The sequence below is a fragment of the Microcaecilia unicolor genome, chromosome 3, assembly GCF_901765095.1.
Source record: "Microcaecilia unicolor chromosome 3, aMicUni1.1, whole genome shotgun sequence".
Taxonomy (NCBI): Eukaryota; Metazoa; Chordata; class Amphibia; order Gymnophiona; family Siphonopidae; genus Microcaecilia; species Microcaecilia unicolor.
In genome coordinates, this window is record NC_044033.1 from 326,203,088 (window position 1) to 326,216,347 (window position 13,260).

Sequence of the window (13,260 nt, forward strand, 5' to 3'; positions counted from 1 at the left end):
TTTTTAAGCTAGGCCCACTTTGGCTGGAGAGCGGCCAAATATCTTCCATGCAGGGCCACGACACTGCTGACCTACAAACTTCATTAGCGGGTATTATCAAGGTTGTAAGAATCTCCAAATGAATTCTTTTGTCTACTGAGAAATGCCTTGTCCTTCAAGCATGCAGCTCTTCCCCAATCCACTTTCCCTTCAGTCCTGAGCCTGGGTAGATAGGCAGAATAGCAGGGGGAAAAAAAACCAGAAAGACAATGGGGGGGGGGGGCACCACTGTCCCCTGTACCTTGCATTGAAGAACACCGATCTAAGTAGTTTCTCAGTTAGTGGATTGAAAATCACTGCTAACTGGGTAGCTTCTGGATCTACCCAGACTCCATCCCCGGATAGTGTCAAGGCAGTCTGAGAGGATATTCAACAGTACTAACCTATTAGGTGCCACTGAATATTTGGTTCTAGGTCAGTTCCCACCTGGATAATTCCCACTCACCCTGTCCTCTAGACAATTGCCACCTAGGTCAATTTCCCTCTTACCAATTCCCACCCCTCCCCAAATATACGTTTACACAGTGTAAAACCATTAAAAAGTGACCTATTTAACTATTGAACACACATATCCAAATCCTTTAATTAAACACATGAAACAGTAGTCAAACACTACAAATATAAATATATAACAACCCTCCCTCCACTGTACCCATAGGACCATCACTAATATTCCCCTAAGCATGTTTGAACATCTCCCCTCCTAGGAATACCCTGCTGGACATACCTTTTCAACAACAATGAAGCCCTCGGCCCTCAAACATCAGTGGCAGCCATATTCCAAGACTACCCAATCTAGGCTCAGTGCACAACGAAAAACTTGTGGGAGGGAAACTAAACCCCCCCCCCCCCCCCCTAAAGCACTGAGGATTGCCGAAGGTGGGAATTAACACCCTCAGGTGTAAAATTGTCAAAGGGAAATTGTCTAGATGGGAACTGTCCAGGTGGCTACTCACCGGATACCAAATATTTAGCGACTTAAATGGGGTGACCCCACCCAGCTTTGGGTTTGTTTTCAATAGATGTTGGTTGGGCTCAGAAGCCATTGTGATAGTGGATGTCTGCAGGCTGGTTACACATGATCAGTTAACATCTTGTGATAGTTTACTGCATAAGGTGGCATCCACCACTGCCCAAGGCGGAGCCCTCCCAACTACTTTCTTGGCCACGTTACAGATGAGCTTAGTACTTTCTCCTCAGTCACATTCACTGGTAATCATCTGTTCATGTGAAATTCTTAAACAGATCAAACCAGTAAAAACAAGAAGATAATCCTGGCAGCACAAGGCCCATGACCTCCCTAGTCCAAAAATCAAATATCTACATGTGGAGGCACACAATTTCAAATAAAATATCAGTTTATGGCAGTCTTCAGCCTGTCATTTCAGTTTTCAGTCTCCAGAACCATCATTATGGAACCACTCCTTCACCAGAGGGGGGGGGGGGGGGGGGGGCACAGAAACTACAGTGTCAAGAGTGGCAGTTGGGGACCATTCACTGGCTCCGACGGTGCTGCTTTTTGACTTATACCTCATATATCAATCATAAGAATGTCACCCAACATCCTGCAACATACTGATAATGACTTTAACCCTTCTTCTCTCTTACATACCTCTCTCTGTAGCTTACTATCATGCTCCAAGATGGGCCTAGATTGGGACACTCGTACATTTGCTATACAGGAAGGCAGCACAGACCAAAGACGACTCTGCGAGTTTTATCCGATGGTGTAGTAAAGGTCGAGCTCAACTCATTCCCCTACTGTGGAAACTGTTGGATATCTTTATTTAGTTATTTGTTGCATTTGCATCCCACATTTTCCCACCTATTTGCAGGCTCAATGTGGCTTACATAGTACCATGAGACGTTAGCCACCTCGGTGATGATAACAAATACTGAGTGATGTAATTATCGAAAGAGATTATCCAGCTTATTTTCGAAAGACACCCATATTTCGATCCAAATCGGGAGATGGGCATCTTTCTCCCGTGGGCACCCAAATCGGTATAATCGAAAGCTGATTTTGGGCGTCTCCAACTGCAAGCTGTCACGGGAACGACAAAGTTGACGGGGGCGTGTCGGAGGCGTGGTGAAGGCGGGACTGGGGCGTGTTTATCGGCCGCGAAGAGATGGGCGCGCTCGGCTGATAATCGAAAAAAGAAGGGCACCAGAAGCAAGAATTTGGGTCACTTTTTCTGGACCCTTTTTTCTTACGAACAAGTCCCCAAAAAGTGCCCCAACTGCCCAGATGACCACTGGAGGGAATCGGGGATGACCTCCCCTGACTCCCCCCAGTGGTCACTAACCCCCTCCCACCAAAAAAAAATAAGAACTTTAAAAACTTTTTTTTTCCAGCCTGTATGCCAGCCTCAAATGTCATACCCAGCTCCGTGACAGCAGTATGCAGGTCCCTGGAGCAGTTGTTAGTGGGTGCAGTGGATTTCAGCCAGGTGGACCCAGGCCTATCCCCCACTACCTGTTACACTTGTGCTGGTAAATGGGAGCGCTCCAACCCCCCCCAAAACCCTCTGTACTGACATCTAGGTGCCCCTCTTCAGCCATAAGTGCATGGTAATGGTGTAGAGTTGTGGGCAGTGGGTTTTAGAGGGGATTTGGAGGGCTCAGCACCCAAGGTAAGGGAGCGATGGACTTGGCAGGTATTTTCATTTTTTTTTAAATTGTTACAAGTGTCCCCTAGGGTGCCTGGTTGGTGTCCTGGCATGTGAGGGGGACCAGTGCACTATGAATCCTGGCCCTCCCACGACCAAATGCCTTGGATTTGTTCGTTTTTGAGCTGGGCGCTTTCGGTTTCCATTATCGCTGAAAAATGAAACCACCCAGCTCAAATCCGCCCAAATCCGATGCATTTGCCTGGCACAAACCGTATTATCGAAAAAAAAAAGATGGACGCCCATTTTTTTTCGAAAATACGGTCTGTCCCGCCCCTTCACGTACCCGTCCTCGGAGATAAACGCCCATGGAGATGGGCGTTCGCGTTCGATTATGCCCCTCTATGTGTTACAACATTAGGAGGCTCAATGTGACTTACATAGTACCGTACAGGTGTTCGCCAATTCCGGTATAAAACAAATGCACAGTGATGTTGTGGTAGGATGGAGTTCGTGTGGAACAGACTTATAGGGAATCATAGTGAGGAAGGGTTAAGTTGTATTTATTTATTTTTATTTATTTATGGCATTTGTATCCCACATTTTCCCACCTATTTGCAGGCTCAATGTGGCTTACAATGCTCCGTTATGGCTTTCGCCATTCCAGAGTAGAAGATAACAATTAGTGTTTCATAAAGATCATGGATGACATAATAGAATTAATTAAACAGATATACGTGCTTTGATTTCGTAGTGTCCCACTCAGATGTCCTTATCATACAGCAGGGCAGCTGCACAAACGGGGAGCACTTGGCTAATTAGGGGCAGACTGGGCTAGTGCTTGAATGGACGACCATCGGGGAATATGAGATAGCTGACTACAAAATGGTAACAAAAAAAATGCATGTGGAAGAAGTAGCCGTGCAGATTAATCTGGCTCTCAAACCAGAATGTACGAATATTCATTATCATCAATATCCTGAAAGTATTGTCTGTTTTCAGCTCTGGACCACATCTTTTGCAATAGCTGTTGTGCAAACAAACCACTTATCAGGTCAAGCATTCAGAACACATCGTCAACATAAAATCCAAGGCTGAAGGAAAGACACAAAGGTGCTCTTATCAGATTCATGCAGAAATGTAATGTGTGAGGAAGTTTAGATGAAATAATGTGAAGTGTCAAGCACGGCAGAGAGACTCATGGACCTACCCATTTATAAAATGGCAAAAAATTACCTGCTGTGTTTCCCAGTCGGACTTGAAGAGCAGATAAAGGAATCAACCAACAAAATTTAAATGGATCCATATCACCATGGACATGTGCAGCTCGGGAATTTGAAGGCTACATAACAAAAAACAAACAAACAAAAAAAAATTGAAATGATTGCATACAGTATAGTAACGAGGTGACACTCAAATATACCAGACTGTGCATGAAAGAAAAGGACAAAAGTTTTGCACAGCACCAGTCCTGATCAATTTCACTACAAACACCATCCCGGTTCCACCTCTTCTTTCATTTTATAAGGAATGTATATGGAAGGTGTTACTCCTCCCTCTCTCCACAAAAACTTCTTAATTACTTGAATCAGAAGGGGGTCAGAAAGCCAGCATGGGTAGAAGGGTGACCCTCTGACCAGTGTCCAGTTTTATGCCTCACTGCTAGCCTTGCATTGTCTCTCTCTCTCTCTCATTCCTTCCTGGGTTTAGTCAATACTTATTTTGCCTGTATTTACCAAATAGTGTTATATTAAATCAGATGCACATCTACTGTGATATCTATTAGGTATGCTATTACTCTACCTTTTGAACAACTAGTTAAAGTTTCTGTAAAAGAAGAAAATTATACATGGTTGCTGTTTATCACATTTGCCCAAGTTACTAAAACATGAAGAAAAGTCAATTTCCTGTATAAATTTAGAGGGAACACCATCCTTCCTTTCCTCTCACTAAGTCAAATTTAAAGAACACACGCATCCAAAGCTTCCTCCAGATAGGACACAGTGGAAGGTTAGGGTTCAGAAGGACAGGGAAATGGAGATATTTGTAGATTTGGAATCTAGTTGCCAACAATACAGAAGCAGCAAATTCTGAACTCAATGTAAGAAGAGCAGAAAGAACCCACTGGGAGCAAGGCTTTGCAGTTAAAAGTGAGAGTCCAGGGCATTTGAATACCTGTAAAAAAAGCAAGCATGGCTTCAGATGCTTTTATTGCCTTGATGCTGCAGTACTGATCTCTGAAACAGTTCCAAGTATAGGGGAACTAGGTGATTTGTTCATCTCTTTACTAAAGATTTCTCTAACAGAAATGTTGCGGATCTCACCACACAGGAGCATCAGAGCAGTGAAGTTTGTGCAGAGAATCACCACAGCCCAGTATGCTCCACTCATTTACAGAGGTTCCCTATTCAGCATCCCTGTAAACCCCTCCCCCAATCCACACACAAACAATTTGTTTATCTATAGTGCTGGAACCACAAGAGTTAAACTATGGTATATGTTGAACAAGGACTGACACAGGCAGGTACAGGTAGTGCTGGTCTCATAAGGGGGAGTTTTACAAAAACCTGCCTCAGTTGTGCCTGCTTTACAAAGACTCTGTTGGACAAACGCTAGTAAAGACTGTGCAGCTCAGTGGAGACACTGCTGTGATTTCTAGATAATGATGTGGGTGTTTGTAATAAAGGTTTCACCAGATCCACAGTGGTCCCACCCTGTGCAGTGTGGCCCTTACTGAGCGAGGGCTGCAGGTCTGGATATGACCAGTGCAGCCAGCCACAACCCTCAAGGAGTCCTTAATACAATTTAAAAAAAAACGTCCAATCAGAATTTGTATTAAACATGTCAACATTTCGGTCCAGCACCGAGGAAGCACAATGTAAAAACCACCGGGTATGTAATGGATCTATTATTTAAGCTAATATTTGGGACTTTAACTGGTAGACCAGTGGGAGCTGAAGCACTGTCTATTTCCTCATAAGATTTTAGACTTAATGGATTCTTAAACAAGATGCAACAATGTCCTATTAAGGGGAAAATTTTCAAAAGCCATATACACATATTACCTAATGATTTGCGTGTTGAAATGCTTTATTATAGAAGTTGAACTACGTAAAAGTATGGACATTCCACCATTTCATGCAGCGATCAGGGATGGAGTTTAAAATTATGCACGTACTTTTTGCTTTCCAGAAGTATACGCACAAATTTGCAAACATTTCATGCATAATAAATAGCAGGTAAGTGTGTATTTTTGAAAATTAGTGTAACTCATATACATATTGGTTGCACAAATTAGGTGGATTGTTGAGAAACCATTTTACAAGCCTGTTAGGGGCCGATCTCTAAAGTTCCCATTAAAAGCCATGTCCATTTAGATCCACGGCACAAGTTACTGATTTTGAAATAGAAAGCGATGCTCAAAGGAAATTGCATGCAAATGAGATTCATGACCTGAGGTGACACAAAAGTCAGTTTTCCAGTTGTAGGATTCATTTTATGGAACGCAATGCCGCTTTATCTTAGATCGCAAACTTCATTAGTGAAATTCAAAAGGGATCTTATAATGTTTCTTTCTGAAGATGCTTTTGCATAAAATTGTCCATGGTGTCAGCCTATGGAATAGTAAGTCAGGTATAGATGTATTGCCCTGCCCTCTGTCACCACCTATACCCTCTTTTCTATTTTTATTTTAGTTCCGTTTCTCCCCTCCCTTACTGCTCTCCCCATTTTTTTCCCTCTTCTCTATCTGATTTTTTTTTTTTAGAATTGTAAGCCGCATAGATATATTATCATGACTTGTATGATAGCAAAACTGAAATAAACGTGGAAACTTGGATGTAAATTTAGCAAGCAGCTCAGTAGGGAAATGTGCCTATCACGTGGGCACTTACTGAGAGACTGTTCTGCACATGTCCAGGAATACTGCTGCTCTGTACTCTCCTTTCCCCTGCAGTACTTGCTGGCTCCACTGTCCCCCTGTCTCCTTTCAATTGAGTGCTCTGATTCTGGCTCCACCTTCCTCCTGCAGCTTACTTGACTTCCCTCAAGCTGCCCCCCCCCCCCCCCCGCGATTTTCCCTTGGATATCTCCTCCTTGCTGAAAACCCTCCCCAGCTGACATCAAAGGGGCTTTCCCCCAGCCAATTGGCTGTCTGCCCCTACGAAGTCAGCTAGGAGCCCGGTTATAAAATTTTCATTTTAATTCCTGGACTAGAAAAGATTTATAGAATTTAGAGACAAAACCTAGAGAATTACAGCTCTTATACACATCTCTCTCTTTAAAAAGGTTCTGATACATTCATGACAATGACAGAAGGCTACACCACTTTTCCTTTGCTGTAAAACTTTCTGCCGCTTTCTCAGGTGTATACCATCGCTCAGTGCATGCAACCATTAGCTATGCTATAGGAAGCGTACCCAGCAAACTCTGTACATATTGCAGGTTTATTGCTGAAAGACCATAATTAATGTTTTACAAAATACTCCACTTGCCTGTTTCTTTTTCAACTTGCAGGTTTCCTTATGTACCAGTATTACTGCCCTCTTAAAAACTGTTAAGAGAAAAACACCATTAATTAATGCCAAATAAGTACAAAGCTGATTCATAAGAGCATAAGCATTGCCATGCTGGGACAGACTGAAGGCCCTTGTATCCTCTTTCCAACAGTGGAGGATCCAAGGATCCCAAAGAGAGTAAATAGATTCCATGCTGCTTAGCACAGGAATAAGCAGTGGATTTCCCCAAGTCTACCTTAATAATAGTCTACAGACTTTCTTCACTTTTTATTCCTGTTTCCAGTTCACTTATAAATATGTTAAAAAGCAGCGATCCCAGCACAGATCCCCACTCTGAGAATACTGACCATTTAACTCTACTATCCATTTTTCTCTTTTTAACAAGACATTGCTTCCTATCTGTCCCATTCCCAATTTCCTCAGGAGTCATTCACAAGGAATTTTAATCAAATTGTTTCCAATATAGTGTATTTTTATTTTTATCCCACTCATGGCAGGCTCAATGCGGCTTAGGTACTTATTTGTACCTGGGGCAATGGAGGGTTAAGTGACTTGCCCAGAGTCACAAGGAGCTGCCTGTGCCCACAGTGGGAATCGAACTTAGTTCCCCAGGACCAAAGTCCACCACTCTAACCACTAGGCCACTCCTCCACTTTGTTTGTTTACACCTTCAAAACATGTAGCAGATTGCCAAGGGATATTTTCCCTTGGCTAAATCCATGCTGGCTTTGTCTCATTAATCCATGACTATGTTTATGCTCAGTAATTTTGTTCTTCATAATAATCTCTACCATTTTACTCAGAACGCATGTCAGGCTCACTGATCTACAGTTTTCCACGTCACTTCTCGAACCTTCCAATCTTCAGATACCACACTTGAAAGAGAGTAATTTGCAACCTAATAACTCCTCTACAAGTTAATTTTTTCAGTCCTGCCATTTAGTAAACTGGAATGTATAGTTTTGCTACCATTAAATAGTATTTCTGGCACAGTTATCTGCCTCAGTGAAGGCTGAAGCAAAGAAATTTACTTAGTCTCTCTGTTATGGCCTTGTCTTCCCCCAAGTGCCCCTTTTATCCCTCAGCCATCTAACAGTCCAACTGATTCTTTGAATGTACCTAAAAAAGTTCTTATTGTATGTTTTTTTACCTCTAAGTCAAGTTCGTTTACCAAGTCTCTCTTTGCCTTCCTTATCAGTGGTTTGCATTTGACTTGCCATTCCTTATGCTGTTTCCTATTATCTTCAGATGAATCCTTATTCCATTTTCTGAAGGATGTTCTTTTAGCTTTAACAGCTTCCCTTCACCTTACTTTTGAATCATGCTGGCTGCCAATTGGACTTTGTTCTACCCTTTTTAACATATGGAATTTATCTGGTCTGGGCTTCCAGGATGGTATTTTTGAACATTGTTCATGCCTGATGTAAACAACTTTTGCAGCTGCTCCTCTAAGTTTTTATTTTTAAAAACCATATTCTTCATTTTATCATCGTCTCCCTTTTTCAAAGCTTCAGATACCTACTGTGTAAGCATTTACATACTAACTCCAGTTATTAAATCAAATTTGTTAATGTTATGATCACCGTTGCCAAATGGTCCTAACACCATTACATCTTGCACCAAGTGAAAGAATTAAGTACTCCACGCATCAATCACACTTTCCAGAATCTACAGCTTATAGCACCTACAGGAGCTGGTGAAGTACATGATCAAAGCGGTATAGTCTGGTACAATGTGGTACACATCACAAATAGTGGAGGAGTGGCCTAGTGGTTAGAGAACCGATCTTGCAATCCAGAGGTGGCTGGTTCAAATCCCACTGCTGCTCCTTGTGATCTTGGGCAAGTCACTTAACCCGCCATTGCCTCAGGTAAAAACTTAGATTGTGAGCCCTCCTGGGACAGAGAAATATCCAGAGTACCTGAATGTAACTCACCTTGAGCTACTACTGAAAAAGGTGTGAGCAAAATCTTAATAAATAAACTACACTTCATGCACAGCTTTGTAAATGGATGATATTTTGTTGGCCAAAATCTGGCAATGGAATATTAATGGTGAGTGCTTTTTGGAGGAGCAGGGTAGAAGTCAAATTGTTAGCTTTCAAATTCCAGGGCTACTGACTGGATATGTTTTAGTTGGACTAAAAGTTGTCTGGATAGAAGGAATGAGAAAGGTGATGGGATCCGATATACCATCTTTCTATGGCTTCAATTATAGCAGTTTATATTATTTTATACAGGTACTTGTTTTGTACCTTGGAGGATTAAGTGAGTTGGCCAGAGTTGGGCAGATAAATAGCAGGTATAACTTAATTAGATAAGATAACCAGGTAACTTTAAACCTCGCTCATTAAATTAGACCTGCTGGTTACCTGATAAAATTCTGGGTAACAAACTAGTTATATTCAATGGTGTCAACTTAATCCAGGAGCATAGCTATTGTTAGGTGAGGCTGGCAAAATGCCCAGGGCTGCCTATAGCTGAACCCTCCCTTCTTCTCCTCTGAGCCTGGGTCAGGCGTCTCTACAGTTCCTGCTTCCACACGGCTCGCAGCAGACACAGCGTTGAAGGTGGCCTCTCTTTCAGGTCGGTGAAGCCTTTCCTCTGCTGCAACTTCCTCTTGGTCACTTTCAGTGCTGTTCTGCTGCGAGCCACCTTGAGGCATATTTTCAAAGCACTTTGGGAGGCTAAGTTCCATAGGTTTCTATGGAACTTTGGGAGGCTAAGTGCTTTGAAAATGAGCCTCCTTGGCATGTAGAAGACTGGCGGGGAGGAGCTATAGAGACCCCAGGCATGGAGGAGAAGAAAGAGAAAGACCAAAGGGGAGGGGAAGCGAGAGAGAGAGAGAGAGAGAGAGAGAGAAACAGGGACATGGGGATATGCTGGACAGAGTGAGATAAGAACACAGAGGGCAGATGCTGAATATGGAAAGAGGATAGGGACAGTGAGACGGCAGATACTGAACATGGGGGGAGGATAGGGCCAGGGGCACAGAGGGAAGACACTAGACACACCACCTTGGGTGAATCTGTTCATAAAGGAGGTTAATCAATAAATGACGAATAGGGACATGGAGGAAAGATGGATGTTGACACAGAAAAGAAATATCAAAAGGAAAGGGTTAAGAAAAAAAAAAAGAGAGAAAAGCAATGTGCAGATAACGAAAAGGTCGAAAAAAGTATTTTTTATTAATGACATTATTAACTGTAATATGGCAGTTTGGGGAAATGTGCATCTCTAATATCTTGCACTTCTATTTCTATTACTGTGACAGGTTTTTTATGTAGGTCTGGAATGTGTTTGCTTTTTACAGGGTTTGTTTACTGGAGCCCTGAAAGGTGTCTTTTCTCAATCCTCCCCACCACCTTTACAGAGATGATGCTATAGGGTGCCCATTCAGTCCTAGCTATCTCTTTAAACACGAGATATCCAATTAAGTTGGCAAAACCGAATATAACCAGTTTAAGTTACTCAAAATACTATCAGGTTAACCAGATCCAGCACTGCCAAGTATCTACCTCCAAATGTAGATTAAAAAAAACCAAAAAACCTTTATTACCAGTGTCCAATCCGTTGGCACTCAGGAGGTTAATTCTCTAAAACCAGCGCAGAGAGCCTTTTGTTCAGCACCTCTCTCCTGGAACGTGAAGCCTGACCCTACCTCTGGGACACCCTGAAGTGGTGCTCCTGTTTTCCCCCGTTTTGCTTTACCTCTTTTAGTTTATTCTCATAGGGGTGGGGGTGGGATGTATATGGAAGAGGGGAGAAGGTTGGGTGGATGCTGATAAGGAGCCTTCCCAGCAGCCCCCTCACCTATCTTTCCGTGGGGAGAGTTGGAAGAAATAGAACTCTCGCTTCCCCTTTAGTTTGTTATGCCTCAATTGAGGGAGATTCTCAGGTGGGGGAGGGTTGTGAAATGGGATTTGGGGGGGGAGGGGGTAATTTCTTGATGATAACCTCTTTAGCCATTTGGCGTTCGCTGTTTCTTTGGTGTTAGGGTTGTCTTCACTAACAGATGCTTTAAACTGAAGAATGGTAGGGAGGGGGGATAAAATTGTAAAAAAAAGTATGATACTACTACTTAGCATTTCTATAGCGCTGCCAGGGTTATGCAGCGCTGTACAAGTTTAACATGGGGAAGGATAGTGATGACCGTAAGATACTCTCCTTTTTCTTTATGTATGTTCTGCAATTGGATTCTTTGTATATTCCTATTGTTGGACTTGTCATCAATAAAAATTGTTTAAATTAAAACCGGCGCACAGACGTACATGCCATTTACATGCATCTCAGGCACCGATAATTAGTAGTTACGAATGAACGTCTACTAGGTGCAATTCTATGAGGTAGCAGCCAAGTGCTATACTCCCCCCCCGATTCTGTATAGATTGCCCACATTTAGGTGTGGATCCCAGATCTGCACGTCAGCTAACTAATTAGGTGCTAACAATTATTGGGGATAAGCATTTAATTGGTAGTAATTAGGAATTATGAACAGATCTGTCCTATGCTCTATTCTATAATATGCATGCCTAAATTTCACAGTGTGCAGTTCCAAAGGGGTTGTGGTCATGGGAGGGCCACAGGTGGGTCAGAGACTTTCCCAGAATTTGGATGTAAGCATTTACATCAGCTCTTGGCAGTAAAAGACACCCAACGTTAGGTACGAGAGGTGTGTCAAGCTAGTATTCTGTAATGGGTGCTCTTTGCGGTGTGCCCTTTACAGAATACCATCTCAGCACGGATCATGATGTCGCCCGACTTTGGGTACCATTTACTTAATCAGGCCCACACTCCCAAATTCTATATATTGCGCCTTAATTTCTGCACGGAAATCAAAGTGTATTCTACAACAATGCACATAACCTAATTGGTTAATTAGCTAATCAGCAGTACTAATTACCATTAAGATTTATGTGCACAACAAAGTGTATTCTGTAACGCAATGCGCGTAAATTCCAAGTCGCATAGTTGAAAAGAGGGCGTGGTTACGGCCATGAAATAGGCAGGCTGTGGGCGTTTCAAAAATCTATGCAATTATAAAATACACCCACTCTGCACCCAATTTAGGCATTGGGATTTACGCCAAGTAAAGCGTGGTCTAAAAACGGACACGATCAAATTCGGTTGCATGGCGAAGTGATGGTTGTATTCTATATACCGCGTGAAAATTTAAGCCTATTCTATAAAATTTAATTGTATTTTAGAGAATACGCCTAGATTTTACTGTGCGGATTTTTCAGGCGCCATATATAGAATCTAGCCTATAGTGTATTGAAGCATGGGCAAGCCATAGGTGTGTCTCCAAATGACGCACATAATTTATGGAATATTATCAGTTACGGAGGCACGCCTACGCCAGCTTATGCTAATATCCTATAATGGTGTAGAACTGGCAACCAGCCTTCACGTAGCTAACTGGAGACAAGAAATTTAGAGAACTGCCTTGCCTTCTGAGGACTGTCACCATTTATAATCTTGTTTTCACACATACTCATTTTTAAAAAGAAAACCTACCAAATACTGTAAGCTCCAGGTCTTTTCTCACTTTCCCTAAGGACGGGAAAGAATTCAGCCAGAACACTGTAGAGTACATCATAAGTTCCCCCATGGAAAGCTCCGTAACCTGTAGCACACGCCATGGAGTGGAAATAAACATAATTGAAATATGAGAATTAATGATACATATTTTAAACTTGTTTACGAACAGGCTCTTAGTCATGTTAAAACACAAAAATCCAGCTCTTAAAAAATGTGTTCACAGCTGTGAAATACTTGTTAGAACAGTACAGCAATGTTTATTTGAAGTTCTATGAGTTGGAAGTTATCCATTTAAAAAAAAATGATCCCTGTGCTGTGATTTGTGATCTGGAAAATTCTTTGATTACCCAAATTCAAGTTAGTTGAATTTATATGCTAATTGGGATAAATCTTCCTTATTCAATATTTTAAACAGAAAATTCTCATTAATCAGAACATTCTCTTTCCTAAACATTTCAGATCAACGGTGCTATATAGTTTTATTAACACTTTGCAATATTTGTCACATAAAACAGCCAACATATTCAACTATTTAATCCCTGGCACCATAAAAAC

The 13,260-nt window shown here is 42.0% G+C and overlaps 1 protein-coding gene across 2 annotated transcripts in view; it reads right to left on the minus strand.

Moving 5' to 3' along the window:
• The window catches only part of TIAM2 (T cell lymphoma invasion and metastasis 2), a 312,305-nt gene that overhangs the window by 15,564 nt on the left and 283,481 nt on the right, over positions 1 to 13,260 (minus strand). For both annotated transcript variants that reach the window (XM_030198390.1, XM_030198391.1), the window contains 3 exons: positions 12,682 to 12,790; positions 7,142 to 7,200; positions 3,885 to 3,990 (listed from right to left, as the gene is read on the minus strand). In XM_030198390.1, the coding sequence (XP_030054250.1) occupies positions 3,885 to 3,990; positions 7,142 to 7,200; positions 12,682 to 12,790 (274 nt within the window). The remainder of the gene's footprint in view (positions 1 to 3,884; positions 3,991 to 7,141; positions 7,201 to 12,681; positions 12,791 to 13,260) is intronic.